The 20,062-nt window shown below is 47.4% G+C and overlaps 1 protein-coding gene across 11 annotated transcripts in view; it reads left to right on the top strand.

The window, feature by feature from the left end:
• LOC122363617 (homologous-pairing protein 2 homolog) overlaps positions 1-20,062 on the top strand; it is a 59,691-nt gene that overhangs the window by 38,743 nt on the left and 886 nt on the right. The window contains exons 1-4 of one of the 11 annotated variants that reach the window (XM_043333109.1): positions 14,176-14,342; positions 18,815-18,994; positions 19,361-19,467; positions 19,616-19,736. In XM_043333109.1, coding sequence (XP_043189044.1) covers positions 18,854-18,994; positions 19,361-19,467; positions 19,616-19,736 — 369 coding nt within the window. In that variant the 5' untranslated portion in view covers positions 14,176-14,342; positions 18,815-18,853. The other 10 variants (XM_043333114.1, XM_043333110.1, XM_043333112.1 and 7 more) reach the window with 10 other exon arrangements.

The raw sequence follows: 20,062 nt of genomic DNA, 5'->3' as shown, positions 1-20,062 counted from the left end.
CGGCTTCTCGGGGTCGAAGTCGTCGCAACTGTTGACGGTACCCTGCAGCATCTCCATGATGCCCTCGGGCAGCGTCAGCGACTTCTGCAGGTCATTGCCGATGCAGGAGTAGCACTTGATGGCCTGGCCGGCCCCCAGCACGCTGAGCACGGTGATGAGAGCGAGTACCTTCATGACTGCACCGTGCCGACGCCGCCAGTAGAATGACGTCCCGGCTCGCGCAGCGTCTCTGAGCGCCCGGCGACGTGCGCTGCCGGCGGCGGCGGCGGCAGCGCACGCCGCCCATCGCCCATCGGTTTTGTCGGCGGCGCCCTTCGTAGAGATGCGCACGGGGGGGAGAGCAGCCCTCCCGACACGCCGAACGCATCCCGATGCCGCTGCAAACAAGACAGATCCGGAAGGAAATATCCACCTTTATAGTCCAACAACAGCATTCCGAAGAGCTGAGCTCAAAATTTGTAAGTTTCATGCAAAAGTTAAATTGTCTCCAAAAATGTTGAGAGATAGTACAAAAGGCTACACTGAGGCTAAGTTAATGCCAAACTATCCCAGGAAACATGGTAGGGGGGAGCACTGCCGACTTTTGGTCCCATCCTTTCCATGCAACACCCATAGGGCTAATGTTAAAATGCCCAAATCAAAGTGGGTGGGACCCGGTGCCCCGGTGCCCTTCCCGTTCCGCCGCCTATGTTGTGGAAAGCTTTACATTTCATTAAAACACCTTCTCGCATTGGGTTAGGCAAGTTAACCCTATTAGTGGCAGGGGGGGGTTGTTTTTATCCACCCCTCAGGTTTTTCGGGAATATCTCCGAAACCGCTGAAGCTACGATGCTGAAATTTTATGACTTTTCTTAAAACTAAATTGGGCACATTCCCTGAAAATTTCAAGTTCATAACTTTACCAGGGGCGGCTCCAGAGCACTGGGAATTGGGGGGTCCTATTCGTGAAGCGAGTCATTTGGGCGAAGATCACGATGCTGCACCAGTTTTACGAACAGTGAATGAAAGGTATCATGTGATAACATATACAGTTATTGTGCATCCTCTTTTGACACGTTTTTGCTATAATAGGCGGATCCAGGCGTCCAAAAAGGGGGGTTATGTTTTACCTCCCAACATAGGTGCCCTGACACCGCCTATGCATGACCAATACAATTGTAGTCGTTCTCTCATAAAAAATTGTAACATAACAAGACCATTACCACCCTTTTTAGAAACAGTACCAACAAAAACCTTATTTACTATACTTTTTGTGCACCCCCAATCTCAATGATCTGTATCCGCCTATGATTTTTGAAAATGCATATTTTTAGGATCCATGTGAATTCCTGGTTCATTCTCTATCGATCGGCAAAAGTTTCGTTAAGATTGGTTCAGAAACCTGGCCGTGATAAACAGTCTAAAATGTATCTGCAATTTGCCCGTTTTTACCCCCCTCTACCCCCCTATTGACATTTTTAATTTTTATTTTTTAGAAATGTAGATCACGTTGAGCGAAATCGAATGCCGTTTGAATTTTGAAAATCGGCCCGTTAGATCTCGAGATATCAAGGGGGGGTCGTAAACAGCCCCCCCCTGCCACTAATAGGGGGTAGCCAGGAGCCTGCCACTAATAGGGTTAACATCAGAATGTGCCATAAATGGGCCTTGTAAAAGTATCTATGCACTTTTGGAGTAGTCCTGCCTGACCACGTAGGTACCTAAGTACATACGAGGAAATGCACAATCACAGACTTCTCTATATAGAGAATATATAGAGAGAATATATAGAGAAGTCTGTGGCACAATATATATATATTTTAATAAATTTAGTCCGAACCTTTTGATTGGATGGATTCACAAGGACAGAGGCAGAGCCTCCGTTAAGCGAAGCTTGTTGCGTTGACCCTGCCCTCTACCCTCCGATCGTGCAATTCCGGTTCTATGGCAGAATTTAGAGTCCAAAGTTTAACGTGCGCACATAGCCGTGCACGGCCGGTCCCTTCACTGACTTCGCCTGGCTACGGCCTACCACCAACCGCAACTATACCTACCTGTCAGGAGGCCCATAAACGTCAAACGACCGTAGCGCTTCGAACCCGGACTGTTGTTAGCGGGAACGCGTGCTCTCACCACGCGGAGTCCAACGCTCCACCGACTGAGCTACGGGACTGGCATTGTGCATAACCTCAAGATAATTACCAATCGTCTTTCCCTGAGCATGCTGTAATTTGTTTATTATACCATTGCCATCGAGAAATTCAACTTCGTCCTTGATAATCGCTTCCACGAACTCTAACAATAGACAGATCATACACACTCGTCTAATACCATATATGTAGCAGGCCGCATCAAGCTTTGTCGCCCTTTTGTAAACTAAATGGCCCTTCTCCAGTCGAGGGGTATACGGTAACTCATTGTTCTGTTCCTATGACTTATGAGACGGTGACTTTTGCAATTTATTCCTCCGATCCTATGCAATATGCAAATAGTGTAAAGGTACCTCATATGTGACGGAACTTGGTTCGTCTGTTAATCGGTCACAACAGAAAAACAGACACTTAGTGATTTGTATTTTGCACATTTTCTAAACCAAGACGGGCACGAGCGACCCACACCGAGATACCGAACTGCTAACCGAATCACCGGTAACAGTGATCGCTAACATACCTAAGCAAATTGACAGAGAAAGCGGATCGTCAACCAGCCCCAGAGAAACAGCCTGTTTCGGTGGATTTACTTGGCTCTCCAGCAAGGCGGTAACTATGTAAAGCATCGGCACTCATCGGTGCTTGATCCATTATCCTTTTAACCCTCGCATGTGTGCGGCGTTTGCCAGCTTCTAATGTGTAGGGGGGGGGGGGGTCGGTTGGACCCCCCCCTTGCCGTTTGGCCCCTGATCGAGCTAGAGCTTCGCGGAAAAAAACGAGCGTGTTGCCCGTGACGAGAGGAAGCCGATGATACCCAATTTTAAGGTCCTAGGTCATTGGTTGACCTTCCAGGTCAGGTCAATGACCCAAAGTCGGGAAAATCGGGACCTGTTAGAAAGTCGTAAAGTGTGGCTGCTAAGGGGTTTTTCGGGGTGCTGATCACGAATATCGTGTTAGTTTTGATCACATATGATGTCTTGAAGCATTTAGACCAGGTCGGGTCAGGTCAGGTCAGGTCAACCAGTAGGCGTCGTGACGGGTATTCGTAGTACGTGTCAACCGCCTCTGACAGCTTCGTAACATGTTACGAAGTCACCAAAACTACTTCGTAAATGTTCAAATGGTTGCTAAATTCGAATTCAGCTCCAAAAACTAGCCTAGAAACATGTAAAACTCGAAAAAGTGGCCCGAGGTCACCCGAGGTCACCAAAGGTCAATGACCTGACCTGACCTTCAGGTGACCTTGACACACACGGGAGTAACATCAAATCACATGTTTGAACGTTTGAAACCACGAAAAGCTTGCAAACACGCGGCTAGTGCGAGCCGACATACGCGAAATCGCGATTCCGGCCAAACATGGTCTCGGAAAAGAGGTCACAGGTCAAAGGTCATTTGGGTCAGGGTCATGAAATTTTCAGGGTAGTTGTAAAATTGATCAATGCGAGGGTACTGAAAGTTTCGTCGCGATCGGTCGCTTTTTACGCGAGTTATTCGCGAAAAACCATGGGGGGGTCCATCCGACCCCCCCCCCCCCTACACATGCGAGGGTTAAAGTATAATGCGACTGGCCCTCCGTCTCGGAAGCTTGTAATAACGTCCCGGATCGGAGGTATGTACAAACATACATACGGAATGGATCGCGCCTGGTGCCCAACTATGGATGCAAGTGGCGTTTAGACGTGGGCGGTGCCGGCTGGTGGATGGTGCTCCCCATCCCCTCTTTCCCCAATCCCCAGTCCCTTTCAGCCGTCCTATACACCGGCACCATGAGCCCCTATAACTTTTAGCGCTATAAGCTATCTCACTAAAATGAGATGACATGAAAGGAAATCGATTAGCTTTCAGTTTTTTTTTTTATAATGCTTTCCTACATCAAAGATGTCACCGCAAGAGTTTCTGCAGTTGCACTTTGCAGCGCCATCGGGGTCGGATTTCCGGCGTGAAGTACGCAGTGTCGCACCCCCGGGCGTTCCACCGCGGACGTTGGGGTGCCCTGTGACTCACGGACAGCCGTATGGACGCTGCTGGGACTGATAGCGCACGGATCAGGGCGAAGCACAGACGTAGCTACCTTTTTTTTCACAGGCGGCGCTCGTCCGGCCAGGAAAGGGGAGAGCTATTTGATACGGCACACACCATAGCAGTCCAAATGGTTTAACTCCAAATGCACTTTAAAGTTCAATTATATTCAAAATATTCAATTTCATCCGTACTCTCGCTTTCTTCTCTCTCTCTCTCTCTCTCTCTCTCTCTCTCTCTCTCTCTCTCTCTCTCTCTCTCTCTCTCTCTCTCTCTCTCTCTCTCTCTCTCTCTCTCTCTCTCTCTCTCTCTCTCTCTCTCTCTCTCTCTCTCTCTCTCTCTCTCTCTCTCTCTCTCTCTCTCTCTCTCTCTCTCTCTCTCTATCTCTCTTTTGGATTTCTATAGTAGGCAAAAGGAAAAAGTATCATATTCTTACAGCCATTCAGCAAAATATCAAGTGGCTTTCCCCGTCTAAAATATTCTGTCCTCCCTTCTGGTCGTCTTCAGGTCGGCCTCGGCGATCCGTTGCGAACCCGCAGACCCGTGCCCTTGAGCACCACCGCTGCTGGCATGTAGCCTTGGACCTCCGACACTGGCGGTGCGCGAATGCTGCAGAGGTGGCCGACGTGTGGGTCCGAGTAGGTATAAGGCAGACTGCCGCCCACAGCCCGCGCCACGCTGACGCACCGCCCTCTGCTCGGTTCGAGGTCATATAAACACTTTATATGTCAGTCGCGGCCGAGCCGAGCAGAGAGCAGTGGCTGTGACACTCCGGTAAAGAGTTGACTGATGGATGCACGAGCTCATCTGTGTAGAGCTGGCCGATCCTCCGGAGCTCTATAATGCTGGAGCTGACCGATCCTAAAACCGGCTAATCTCCGGGAGTTCGATAATAGCCGTGTTCACGACGGGCTATCCGGCGAATGCACCTGATTTGACCAAATCTGCACCTTATTTCTTTCACAGCAAATATCTTCATTTTATGAATTTATTTTAGTGTTTTAATCGATGATGCTCGCTGATAATATGACAAAGTAGGCATATATGCAATTAGTGCAACCCTAGCTGATAGCTGCTAAGAGACACACTGAACCTGATTTGACCAAATCTGCACCTAATCTGTACCAGATGTGCACCAAATGTGTACCAGATGGCCGTCGTGAAAACGGCTAATAGCCGTTTTCACGACGGGCTACCCGGCGAGTGCACCTAATTTGACCAAATCTGCACCTAATCTCTTTGACAGCAAATATCTTTATTTTATGAATTTATTTCAGTGTTTTAAACCATTCTCTTATGGTCACTCCGTGAATGCAGTGAAGCCGATACAACCTTGCAGAAAATTGCATATTATCGCAATAACAGCACAACGAACCAAAATTCGACTTCAACAAAATACACCAAAACTTGCAGCCCTCGGAGCGAGGAAAATCGAAAGTTGACTCAAAATCAACTTTTGGAATGCGATGAAAGTTGGCTCGCATGCTAAAAACATGCAGACTGGCTTGTTACATGATGGTGCGGGTCACTCAACACACAGTGCGTATTCTTTAATTTTAAAGAAACCCGAAACCCAAAACTCGCAACCCGCATGCGAGGTGCAGTGCATGGGGCGGCTTTTACATATAACAGAAGGTATCTATAGGGGAGGTTGGGGTAATTTGGCCGGTGGTGTAAATTGGCTGCCCCCACCTGTACAATATCTGATAAAAGTGAATGAAATAACTCTAGTCTCTATTCATTTGTCATGGGTAGAACTTACTCGAGGTCAACTATCAAAACTTCCCCCTCATAATTTTCTTCAAAATAACTAAAACGTGAATTTTATTAGAAAATGGCAACTTTTACTTCCGCTTAAAAAGTTGTATAACATGTAGTATTTGGGCTGTAAAAGAATTCCGACATTATACCGCCATTCTGGGGAATGTTCAGCGGTTCCAAGAGCAATTTCATTTAGTTTTGTACAGCCATGACAACTTTATAAACAAAAATTTTCAGAATAGCATTGTGGGGTTATTTGGCCGGGACTAGCGGGGCAACTTGGCCGGTGCGCTCAGGGTCGCTTTGCTGGGACTGCCGAGTTGTCATGGTCAATTATACCATAAATGACATAATTTATGACCAACTTTGACAACCTTGATGCCTTATTTCCTATTGGACAGCTGTAAGGGCATGTGACTTAATCAAAGATAACCAAACGTCTTTTTGCTAATAAATCCTAACAGAAAAAAAGATACAGCCGCGCAAATGGTTTCATTGTGTTCAGCTCGTCAAGGCGCATCGAATGATATACATGATGACCTTGAAATCACGTGACCTTGAGGTCAAGCGACTTGAGGTAGCGTGACCTGAAGTCAACCTTTGACCTTGACTTCTCGAGGTCAACACATAAATGTTTCGATGCGGACTGACGAGAGAATTACGATGCTACTTTTAGTTTTGACCTACCTTGATTACTTCAAAAGTTATTCGTAAAAAAACTGCGATCGCATCTAGAGCCGCTATTTTGACTATTTTCGACCCCTGTGACCGCTGAGTCAACCTCCGAAATGCGTCAAATGCGTCGCAGGACACACGTCATTGCTGAATGTGAAGCTGACTCGCCTAAACAAAAAACCCCGGCCCGGCCTCAAACTAACATCGGCCAAATTGCCCCACCCCCCCGGCCAAATAACCCTGCTAGTGGGGCAATTTGGCCGCCTTGCAGACCTCTGTGATACGTCACAATTACAATATAAGTAATTGCTCTATAATTTCAAGTTCACTGTCCAGTAAATTAAAATGAATGCGACACCTGCCAACGTTGAGAAAATGCAGAAATGTTTCGTCAATTTTATGCTACATCGTTTTCTAAAAAAAAGCGGCCAAATTACCTCAACCTCACCTAGTCTTAATCTACAACAAATGGACGTGATTTATTTAAAAAAAGTATTTTTAATGACTACCAAGCTCTACCTCAAGTACCTACGAGCATGTATGCACAATGTGAAAAGTCGGTATGGAACTCCAGTAGTGCCTGAAGGGTGCTTGGGTGGGAGTAACTTTACAACCACTCGGATAAATGTCACACCAACAGCGCTCACTGAGTCACTATAAAAGTGGTGCACTTATCGCGCTCATTTCTCACGCGATAGTGTCCTACGCTAATGTCTTGCGCACGGGGGTAGGTTGGACGGACGTTCGGGAAGCATGCATGTTTACATAAGGCCGGAATGCAAGCACCCCGACCGGGGCACGACGGCTGCATCCCTCGCCGGTCTCTGTCAGCTCTGACATTTCGTGGCAGGCCTCCGTCCGTCGGCTCGCGCGGCAGGATGCCAGCTCAGATAGTGGCGGAACGCGGACGGAGCGCTCAAGGGACCTGCCGGTTGGCTCGCGCTGGGAAGATCACTCATGTTCCCGCGACACCCAGCGACAAATGACACTGTTCACCGGGCCTGACTCCTGTCATAGCGTCCACCCGTGATCCCCGTCTAACGTCTCCGCAGATCTGCAGGCCTGGGTATTCGGTGCTCGGTAGTCGGTACTAGTTAGCCACCGCTAGCCAGTGCAGTGGGTGCGTTCGCCGCGGCGCCGGCCGACCGCCCGACACTCGCCAGGATGACGTCAGCGGCCCCTTGCGTGGGCGTTTTACGGGCTGTCCGTGTCTGCATTGCTGGGCTGCACGCCGGGTACTTCCCGGCCTAACTAGAAAAGGAGCGCCCCTCCATGGCTCATTGCAATACTCGTACAACATGGCGCCGCATCGATTCGAATTATAGGCATGACACTGACCAGAAGTCCTCCTGACAGCTTGTCAGATGAATAATGCAGGCAAACGTTCAGTTCGCCGGTCGCCCGCTGTATCTAACGCTAAAACATGCAAATGCAATAGTCTATAGTATTTGTTTCCTTTGACCTTTTCTGAGTTTTGTTGATGCCTTAACCCTCGCCGGCACAGGCCATTTTGCGTCCTTCGACGGCACAAGGGGGGGGGGGTTGGTACGACCCCCCCCCCCGCGTTTGGCCCCTGATCGAGCTAGAGCTTCGCGAAAAAAAACGAGCGTGCTGCCCGTCACGAGAGGAAGCCGATGATACCCAATTTTAACCCGCGCCCCACTGGGGGGGGCTATTTATAGCCCCCCTCCCGTTTTTCTGCAATAACTTCCAAACCACTTGACGTATCAACGCCAAACTTTCAGTACCTTCGGAGGCATCAATTTGACACCTTGTGTCAAAATTTGAACTTCGTACCTACCATAGGTCGGCCGAAAATGACGTCAGAGTGACGTCATGTTCGGCCGATTTCGACGCAAAACATTGAACCACGGCAATCGCTCCCAAGAGCTCAGTTTTTAAGCTAGATCCAATTTCTTTGCATGAGAGGACTCAGAATAGACTGCGCTATCAAACTGCTATCTCGGATTTTCGAAATTTTGAAAATTTCGAAAATTTTATATAATAAAATTCAAAATTTATATTTTTACATTTTTTTCAGAAAATTTTTGACTTCTCGAAAAAACCGGAATATATGTGATAGAACGCATTATTATGACTAACTCTAGCAAGTTTTAGCTAAATATCTTCAAAAATGGCCAAGTTACCTATACGCATTATTGCAAAAAATTAACAATTATTGATTTTTCAAATCAATTTTTTCAGCACGAATTTGACATCGTACGCCAATATAAATAGCACCATCGTGCTCCTGAGCTCAAACTGCATCCAATAGACACCTTTTTTGTTGAAAAATTTAACTTCAAAATTTGACCTTTTTTGACATGAAAGTGACCTGACCTAAGCTAAATTTGACTCAAAATGACCTCGAATGACACAGACGGCATCAAATTCGAAATGTTTGGCCTAAATGGACCATAAAACATGTGTCACGTGACCGACGGATGATATAATATTTTCGTGACCTGTGATGACCTGACCTTGACCTGAAAATCAAAGCACAAGTTTGGTACCCTCAGAGTATCTAGAGCATCTGTTCACGAGTGTGTGAACCAAAAATGAGCCTGATCTGACTTGTAAGACGGCGGCCAGAGCCCAAAACGTGAAGAAGCCAAAATGCTAATAATTTTTACTTTGACCTAAGCTGTGACGTCATCGGTGACCTCGAGGTCAATGAAATTAGGTTTCACTCGACAGTTTTTCCGGGGCTATCAGACGCCGTTTGAATTTTGACGATCGGCCCAGTAGTTTCGGAGTTAGGAGGGGGGGGGGCTATGAATAGCCCCCCCCCAGTAGGGCGTGTTATACGCAGACCCCAGTGGGGCGCGGGTTAAGGTCCTAGGTCATCGGGTGACCTTCCAGGTCAGGCCAATGACCCGAAAACCGGGAAAATCGGGACCTGTTAGAAAGTCGTAAAGTGTGGCTGCTATGTGTTTTCCGGGGTGCTGATCATGAATATCGTGTTAGTTTTGATCAGAGATGATGTTTTTAAGCATTTAGACCAGGTTGGGTCAGGTCAGGTCAGGTCAACCGGTAGGGGTTGTGACGGGTATTCGTAATACGTGTCAACCGCCTCTGACAGCTTCGTAACATGTTACGAAGGCACCAAAACTACTTCGTAAATGTTCAAATGGTTGCTAAATTCGAATTCAGCTCCAAAAACTAGCCTAGAAACATGTAAAACTCGAAAAAGTGAACCGAGGTCACCCGAGGTCACCAAAGGTCAATGACCTGACCTGACCTTCAGGTGACCTTGACACCCACCCTAGTGTATGGGAGCAACAACAAATCACATGTTTGAACGTTTGAAACCACGAAAAGCTTGCAAACGTGCGGCTAATGCGAGCCGACATGCGCCGAATCGCGATTTCGGGAAAATGAGGAACTTATAGAAAGAACACCTTTCTAATTTTTTGCATGTCGATTCGCAACGCCATGAAGTTTATTTTGTAAAAATAAAAATGTGAAAAAGTTTGGTCCCAAAGTCATTAGAGGCAAACGAAAAAAGATTAACCCTCGCCCGCACATGGGGGGGGGGGGGGGTTGCCACCCCCCCAGGTAGTCTTTCTGCTCTGCACTCAACATTTTGAGAGCTAGAAGGCTGATTTTTCGCATAGCTGCTCCTCTATCCTTTCTTGATGTCCACTGAAAAGTTCAGGTTTCTGTGACTTTTGGTTTCGGAGATATGACCTTGTTTTTCAGGTCATGTCATGACCCAAATGGCCAATTCTCGACATCTTGCGTTGGCTATGGGCCTTGTGAGCTTTTGACACCTTGATTTCGGCCTTTTTTACCAGTCTTACCTCCCACCTATCATGGAACATGTTGTTCGACGATGTACAGATGTCAAGGTCAAGGTCAAGGTCAACCTAGGTCATCTAAGCTAATTACGTTTTAGGCAAGCGGAATTTACTTTTTGTGAAGTTTTTTTTGACTGCATTTTTGGTAAAAGCTTCTTAGATCATGATTTCATGTAATATGGACACATAAACAATCGGTGCACACATATACACACAGACACACACAGACATACAACAAACACATATAATTGACCTTGACCTATCTTGACCTGAAATGACCTCAGCAGCAAAAACCTGGTCGGGTAGTGTGACAAAGAGGTTCTAGCTGGCTTGGCACCAGAAAACGGCATCGTCATCGGTATATGATAAGCAGCGCACTTATTTATTTATTTATTTATTTATTAAACATCATCAGATCGATCCACTATAAGGCAGGGCTTTTCTCCGATCATCGTCATAACAGTACGAAACACATGAAGATGACAAGTAAACTAAGATCACAGTAGCGCGATACAATGACAATGACAGTAGGTAAATATCCTACCCGACGGTACCACTCAGTCGCAGCACGTTCCTGATCTTGGACTTGAACACTGACTTACTAAGGCCAGCAAAGCCATTGTTCAACGCTGTTCGGTTGTACAGGGACGCAGCACGGTACGTAAATCGACGCTTGCCATGGTTGTTTCTTACACGTGACAGAGCTAATAGGTGTGATTGTCTAGTATCCCGACATACGTGTTCGTGGTTGTAAGAGAGATAAGAGCGTAAAAGATGAGGCTTTCCAGATGTAAGAATGCTATGGATCAGTGACAGGTCGGCATGTGCTATAAAATCAGTAGCAGGCAGCCACGCAAGTTCCTCGAGCACATCAGAAATGTGCTCGAATTTCCGTCTCCCGGAAATAACTCGGGCTGAAAAGTTGAAGACCTTCTGCAGCCTGGCTATGGCCGTGCGATTGGCGCTACCGAAGACGGGCGCACAGTAACGTATGTGTGAGAAAACGAGAGAATCGACAAGGCGAGGTAAAACAGAGTGTGGAATGATATGTCTGATGTGCATGAGACCAATAAGAATGCCGAAACAGCGGTTGATGATGGTGTTGATATGTGATTCCCAAGAAAGTTCAGAGTCCATGACAACTCCTAAGTTCTTCACTGTGCTTGACAGAGGAAGTGTTTGACCCATAAACTCGATCTGAGGTGGTTCTCCGATCTGAGACAGCTGGCGACGGTCGCCACACATGAGCAGCTCCGTCTTGCTGGCGTTCACCATCATGCCGTGCTGGGAAAACCATGTACACAGCACGTCTAACAAGCTCTCCAGAGACAGCTTCAGATCGGGTAGTCTGCTGCGAGGACCCGTGATGGCCACCTGGGTGTCGTCAGCATAACGAACTGAGAAGGTGTGGAAGTCGTTGATGGTGGATGGTATGTAGCAGCTGATGTTGTTGCTGACGATGTTGAATAACAGGGGCCCAAGGCAGGAGCCCTGGAATGTGCCGATGTCAATGGGTAGGGGGTCCGAGAAAGTGTCTCCCAGCCGTACGCGCTGTGTGTGGCCTGACAGATAACTCCTGATCCATCCGGTTGAAATCTGGAGCTGTTCTAGGCTAGTCAGCAGTGTATCGTGGTCTACGACATCAAAACAACGGCTGAGGTCGATTAGTGCGAGAAGAGTTACCTGGGACTGGTCCATGCCGTCCAGGATTTGGTCAGTCATGGATAAAAGAGCTGTGGTTGTGGAATGATCTGACATAAAACCATGCTGTTCCGGACTAAAAAGGCAGTGATGTTCAAGGTAAGTACTGATCTGATGATGAACTAACTTCTCGATGAGTTTGCACACAGTTGGCACATTGGTGATAGGTCGAAAGTTCGATGTCAGTGACGGGTCTCCTCTCTTATGGAGAGGGATAACAACCGCTCGCTTCCAGCTAGCGGGAACGTGCTCTGTGACTAGACTAGTATTGATGATTCGTAGTAAATGGCGGCCGATGTGGTTAAAACACAGCTTTAAAATCCTAACTGGTATGTCACCCGGCACGCATGTGTCCCTGTCCGGCATACTAAGGATCACTCTGTGGAGCTGGTCAAGCGTGACTGGTATGATGTGTAGAGCCCCTGTATGTATGCGAGGGAGCCTAACATCCAGCGGCTGGCGACCAGAACGTTCAAACTCTGTCACCACTGCGTCACGAGTAGACCTGCCTATAGAACAGAAGTAGTTGTTAAGCTCTGAGGCAGTTAAACTGACAGGAGATACTGAGGGACCGCGCTTAGGTGCAATAACTGACTTCAGTTGCCTAAATAGACCAGAGGCAGGGCTATTACGAACACGTTCTGCGATGTCATCTCTCCTATCCTTACGAATTGCTCGCTTCGTCAACACATTCAGCCTCTGATATGCGTCAGTGTCACGATTGAGAAGGGCCTCTCTGCGCTGAGCCATAAGCTCCTGCGTATCCTGGCTGACAGGTGGAGGCACGGGGTTGTGAACCTTAAACTTACGCATTGGAACATGTTTGTTCAACAACTGGCCCACGGCCCCCTCAAATGCATCCCACTGTAAATCGCAGGAAGCATCTCTAGGGACGGTTGCGTGCCAGTCAACATGTTCGACATCAGTGAGAAATGCCTCCCTGTCAAATGACCTCCAGTCGCGCCCTGTCCGGTACACCGGCATACGTTTTGCACGCGGTACAAACAGGCAGGTAACAACACGGCGGTGGTGGCTAACAAAGTGACAACTCTCGACAGTGCACTGTGGTGGGACGCTGGCCTCGCACAACTCTCGTGACAGCAGCATCACGTCCAGAATAGACTGGACGTCACCGCGACAGAATGTGGCCTGGCGTACAACATTACCAAGTCCAAAGCGCTGCTCCAGCTCGGAGAGGCGACGGTGACCGACCGGGTTCGTGACGGCATCGGAATTTAAGTTTCCGGCCAGTACGATCCTCTGAGTCGGGTGGGCGGTAATCACGGTCTGTAGCTGCTCATCGATGTGGAGGTAGTCAGCTTCAACCTGAGTGGAACTGGTAGATGGTGGTCGATATATGCAGCCTATGGTGGTAGCTCGCTGCTTGTTTAACTTGACGCTGAGCCATATAGACTCGGTGTGGGACGGTCCAGAGGGCGCTGGTGTGTCGATACGGGTGGCGTGCAGGGCGTCGCGGATGTAAATTGCAACACCGCCTCCTGCCTTCTTCCGTCCCAGCATCCTGTCCTGCCGGTACAGCCTGTAGCCCGGTAGGCTGACGAGGCGGCTCGGTGTCCCGGTCTTGAGGTTTGTCTCAGTGAAACAAATGATGTCCGAGTCTCTCTGCTGAAGTTCCGCTTCGATGTCAGGGAGCTTAGGCAGAAGCGACTGAACATTCAGCAGCTCGATGGTGATGTTTGATGATGTAGATGTAGTAGGGGGAGTTGCACCGGCAGAAGCAGTTCTCATCACTGCTTCGGTCTGTCGCAGAGTCAGGCGCGGTGGGTGGATGAGGTAGCGCTGCCGCTGCCCGTCGTCAGTATGGCTGGTCCGCTCAGTGAAGGACCGCGACGTGACGTGCACCGGGATCGGCCGGCGCGACTTGCGGCCTCCTCTAACACCCCGGCGACCGACTCCTCTTGCAATACCGAGCTGCTTCAACCGTGCTAAGAAGCCGTCGCTCGGTACACCCCAGCGCTCGGCGGTCAGGTCTCTAAGCTGAAGTAGTCTCAGTCGTGTATAGATGGCGCCACCGACCCGGTGCTCCGGCGGTCGGTCAGCTGCGGTCACGTGATCAGTGACAGTGGAGTTCAGGGTCACCGGCGCTGCAGCAGCTGATGGGCCAGGTGAGACAGTCATGGCGCGGAGAGGCACAGCGAGCTCGTACAGCTGACCACGAACGTAAACAATCTCAGTGCGAGACGAAACCGGCGCGGCAGCGGTGTACTCGTGGATCGACGTACCTCGGCTCCAGGTGAGTAGCGCGAAGAAAAACACACAACAATACTTTCCCTCACTGCTAGCATACATAATGGACACAAATATGCACCTAAAGATTGATAAAAACTAGAGCTGTAACCCAAAACTATCGGAGCACAATCCAGCTCCTGGGCGCAGCGACACCAGCGCCCTCTCTCTTGATATTAAACGGTGACCCAAAACAGCAACATTTTTTTGTTTGACCTGACCTGGAAGGTCAATGACTGACCTGAGAAGGTAAAACTGGGTATCATTGGATTCGTCTCTTCCCAAAGAATCTTTTTGGTCTTTACCGCTAAGCTCTATCTCCAACAGGAACGAAATGGCGCGGGGGGTGGCGCAAGGCAACCCCCCCCCCCCCCCATGTGCGTTCTAGGATGGGAAAATGGCGATGTGCGGACGAGTTAAGACTTTTGTTCAGCAATGAAAATTTTCTTTGGAATTTTTAAAAATACCTAATATTAATTTTTGATTCATCGCAATCTTAGTGTTGTTTACAGTTTGTTGGTTGCTTAAAGGGACCCTCCCACCTTAACATTAGTTTTGAGTTGAGATAGCCAAGTTTGCGGCCAGGCTCAGAAACCACCATTTATCCTGGTCGCAACCCCCGCAGCTTTATGGTGTTCAAGAAATTTCTTCCGTTTACTTGCAGGGTGGGACCAGCGTGGTCCCTATCTCTTAACCATTACGGGAATCTGATGACGTCATCAGGCTTTCGAACGTCCGTTAAATGTTTGACTAAAACGTTTTGTAGCACGCGGTGGTATATGCTGTTTGCGCGCAACAAATGCCGCACTTTCAAATAAAGTCGCTAGGAACAGCGGAGATCCCAAAAAGTAAACAAAAGTAAAAGTCTAATATCTTGAAAACCGGTGAATATTTTTCGATGAAATTTGGTAGATATTCGTTTTTGCTCTTTCTGAACCGAGCGACATCACTTTCATGCCAATTCATTAACTTTTTTGAAGGTGGGAGGGTCCCTTTAACCCGTTCTTGAGTTATAGGCCATCAAACTCACCCTTACCAACCGAAGTTAAAAAAAAATGTAATGCAATATAACTCAAAAAGTTTTGATCTGAGAAGTCTGATATTTTGCCAGGCGTCTTTGGGGCCTATGATTACCCCTAGGACCGATTTTCATTAAAATCTGAGAGATGAGGGTGACGGGCCTGGTACGATCTATCGTGGAATGCCACAACGGCCAGAGCCCAAAACGTGAACAAGCCAAAATGCTAATAATTTTTACTTTGACCTGACCTGTGACGTCATCGGTGACCTCGAGGTCACTGAAATTAGGTTTCATTCGACAGTTTTCTGGGGCTATCAGACGCCGCTTGAATTTTGTCGATCGGCCCAGTAGTTTCGGAGTTAGGAGGGGGGGGGGGGGCTATGAAGAGCTCCCCCCCCCCCCCAGTAGGGCGTGTTATACGCAGACCCCAGTGGGGCGCGGGTTATAAACTGCACAGCAGTGCGTAAAAAATCGAAATCATCCGATGAGTTTTGGAAATTTGGGGAAACTTTTTGGGGTATGCCCCCCCCCCCGCAGCGTCCAAGACTGCCTTTCTGGATCCGCCAGAGCGTGAGCCGGAGCTCATCCTTGGCAAAGATTGTTAGGCAGACCTCGACCCCTACCGCCCCATGAAACCATTGAGATCGAACGATTCCGGGTGATGGGGTTAGAATGAGAAACAATAATATTTCTCTTACACGTCTATTTCCTTTAATAATGTGTGTGTTGCTTACTATTTTAACATAAAAAAGCCGAGTTCTGTTTTCCTAGCCTCTTTCCTATATGCCACTTATGTTTTTTGCGCAAATGATACAAATATGAACGATAGCCTAAGGCGTTTAATATAAAAGCGATAGGATTTTCAGAAGAACGTTGCCCAGCAACTAGCTTTTGAAATGCTCGAAACATTTATATTTTCTGTTAATTGCTAGGCAACTCACGATCGCAAGCCGAATAATCTTTGGAACCCCTTACTTAGAACAGGAAAAGCAAGAGAGGGGCGCTTTAGGGCCTTTGGGCGCGCAGATCGAATGTGTGTAAAAGGCCTTGGCAAAAGCCCTGGGCAAAAGCGATAGAAACTAGAAGCGTCAGCATTGCAGCATTGGCATAGTGGTTACAGATTAAATGTTTTATGAGTCGTAGAACGTAGGCATTCCATCCATAGTATCCGTAAGAATCTTGATCTTTAGGAATCTTGGGCATTCCCGGGCAATGCCCAAGAATGGCGTGAAATTTGGGCTCTCACGCAGTTTGTTTCAGGGTGTCGTTTTATGGCTAACAAATTGTACTGATTTAATGTTACTTTGGTACATTGGGGTAAGATAAGATGCCCCCTGTCCTGATGGGGAAAGACGCCCCCCCTAAATCCGTAGGCTGTCCAAGCAGCCCGTCAAATAATTTATTACATACTTGTGATGAGAGACAAAAGTCGATCTGGGAATATTGAGAGTCCAGTGCGGTCGGGTGATCCCCATGCCTGATGCCGGTCTCCCGCCCCACAGCGACTTTTTGGGCGGCATCTGACTGAGTGCCCTCACGATGGCCTCTGTGGGCCCCATTATTGGCTCCAGGGCCTCTCACAACATACTTTGAGGGCTCCCACGTTGGCTCCATGGGCCGCGCTGACATCCGAGGTCCCCACGATGGGCCTGAGGGCCCTCAAGCATCATGAAGACCTATAAGGGCCCCACAGTGGTCTCCGAACGCGACCACGGAGGCTTGTTTGGCCGCGCTGGACTATGATGGTCCTAACAATGACCTCTGAAGCCCCTTACGACTACTTTTGAGGGCCCTTACGATGACGTTTGGTGTCTAATGCAGGCTCGAATGGACTACTGATTCGTTCAGGCGATTCACGTGCCCATTTATGTCATTTATAGTGCAGGAGGCATCTTCCCCAATGCCAGGGGGCGTCTTTCCCACCCTGTAGGGTAAGATGCCCCCTTTCACTTCTTCAGGAAATTGCTTAACCCGCGACCGCCTGGGGGGGGATCGGATCCGACCCCCCCTCCGTTTTTCTTGAATAACTCATGAACCGCTTGAGCTATCAACTTGAAACTTTGCATACCTTTTCCCCCATCAATTTGACGTCTCCTGTGCAATTTTTAAGAAAAAATTTTCAAAAATTTCTGAGATATATCGATTTTAGTGATGTAACTACATGGCGTTTTCAGTCAAAAAATGGTAAATGTTTAAAAAATCGCCAAAAATCGAGGTTTTAAGCAAATTGCAAATTAAGGACATGAAAAGACGCAGCTCAACGAGTTCTTTAAAATGGCTATCTCGGATTTCCCATAAAATGCGTTTTTCACCCCTAAAAATTCAAAAAACTATATTGTATGGAAAACAGCTAATAAAATCCAAAATTTTGAGAATTTCCAAAAAACCGGAATATATGTTATAGAGTTCTATTAGAACAATATATGTTCCCAATTTCAACTTTCTATCTTGATTTTTGACCCCCAAATTGTGAAAAATAGCTCCAACATGCATAGGGCATGGTGACGTCATAAGCATTTTCGCGAATTAGAGGTTCTTCTGAACATCGCATGTGAAAACAAATGGCACAACTAGATTCCTGGGACAAAGCTCGTCTAGAAAAGTGCATTTTTATGTCAAAAATAAAAAGTTGAAAAATTGACTTTTTTTCTTAGCCCTCGTTTAGTTATGTATGGTATAAACGATTTTTTATGCTTTCAATGCACACTTATCACCAGCACAGTGACTTTGGGTCACATATAACCATTACCATCGGATTTGGCGTGAAAAATAAGCCATAAAACATGTGTCGCACGCCCATGTAGCAGAAAGTGAAAACCGTGACCTTTCGTGACCTGACCTGACCTTGAACCGTACTTAGTATGACCCCTATACGCACATGGTACCTTCACTAGGTCTTTGAGGTCATTTGTGGTGAGTTTCGAGCAGCAGCTATCGATTCCGCTGTCCGTAAGCCTAATCATGCAAAACCCCTGAATTTGACCTTTGACCTGACCTTGACCCGAAAGTTGACCTCAATCTTAAAATCTTAAGAGTGCTTTGGGAAGGTCTCGTAGAGACCTTTCGAACGCCGCCTCGCGGGGCTCGATACGACCATTGGTTCTCGAGATAACAGGGGGGGGGGGTCGGATCCGACCCCCCCAGGCTGATGTGGGTACGGAAATAGCCCAGGCGGTGCCGGGTTAATAGCTAAAAACGTTATCATATTTCAGGCACGAAAGTGTGATATTTTTGGAGAAAAATGATGTCGGCTTCCGTTGAAACTCCAAGTTTTTGCTTTCCGATCGTCATTTTCGAATAATATATGACATAGTAAAACCCTGGGCATCTTTCCCCACTCTCTCCTACCTTATTTTATTGTTAAATTGCATGATAATGTAATGGTTATATTGAAAAAAAAATCAAGTGCTTGTTTTTCCTAGTTCCCTCTGACTGTTGTGCTCATTTGACATTTTCAGATTTTATTTTCACTGTGTTAACTAGTGACAATTCTAAGTATGGCTGACAAGACGTCATCATCAGTATTTAAGTATCTCCATGATCAAAACCGTCCATATAGTGTAACTGATATACACATGAACCTTCACAAAGAATATGGGAAAACTGCTGTTCAGAAGAGTTTGGATGCTTTGGTTGAGGTAGGTCATCAATTATGTATTTCGCTTAAAAAAAAAACAAGCTCTGTCTAACTCTGGAGTCTGGTGCAACCTTACATTGGTGTGCAATGTGTTACATCTTGCTTGTGCTCATCTTTTTTTTTTGTCTGCTAATTTTTTTGCATACCTAAGGTATGAAGATCATTGATCCCCAGAATGCCATTAATTTATTAAGATATACATACAAGATTTTACAAATGACAGATTCAAAGTCCTTTACATTTAGTGCATGCTATTTAAGTGTTCATACACTTTTCTGTGACGTGGTGTCCATTAAAATGTCCTCATTTCATCTAATGTGCTCTCTAGTTTCACCCCAACCACTGTTTGGTTCTTTCTTGCCCTCAGGAGAAGAAGGTCATGGAAAAGGTGTATGGAAAGCAGAAGGTGTATGTTGTGAACCAGGAGCTGTTCCCCAAAGCTGAGGAGGCTGAAATTAAAGGCATGGATGCAAAGTAAGGCAAATCAAACTTTTTTCTAGTATCTAATATTTAATACCAATCAGTTTTGTGAAGCTCATCATACACCGGATAATGTGCTTACAAACTTGTCATAAACTGGCCTTTACTCAGAGACAGAGTACGACGACTCGTCTCCCCGTAGGATCGCCGAGCTGACCGCCCAACTGGCCGAGGAGGCCGCGGCGGCACGGGAGCTGGAGGCCAGACTGAAGGCTACTACCAACAGCCTGACGTCGGAGCAGGCCAAACGAGAGCTCAAACAGGTGGGATCGCCGGACACTGAGGGCCCGCGTCTCTGTATACTGGTTCGCCCCGACGTTTAGTTCATCGGCGATTGAAGTACATGCGACAACAGATTTGGAATGTGGGCTATTGAGGCTATAAAATTGCCTAAATATGTCTATTCACTAACGCTTCTCGTAGAAGGGAGAAGTGTTCTGTAATATCTCGATTGTCGAGTGAAGTAGACACCAGCTTAACATTGTTAGAACACCCGCCAGAAGTGCAAACTGTGCGTCCTCAGCGACCGATTGGGCCCCGATCACGTCCCTCTCGCGTCCTTCTGGTATGATCAGGACGGCCAGATGAC

Source organism: Amphibalanus amphitrite, unplaced genomic scaffold (genome assembly GCF_019059575.1).
Source record: "Amphibalanus amphitrite isolate SeventyFive unplaced genomic scaffold, NRLGWU_Aamphi_draft 000630F_arrow, whole genome shotgun sequence".
Lineage (NCBI taxonomy): Eukaryota > Metazoa > Arthropoda > Thecostraca > Balanomorpha > Balanidae > Amphibalanus > Amphibalanus amphitrite.
This window is presented reverse-complemented; position numbering and strand designations above follow the sequence as displayed.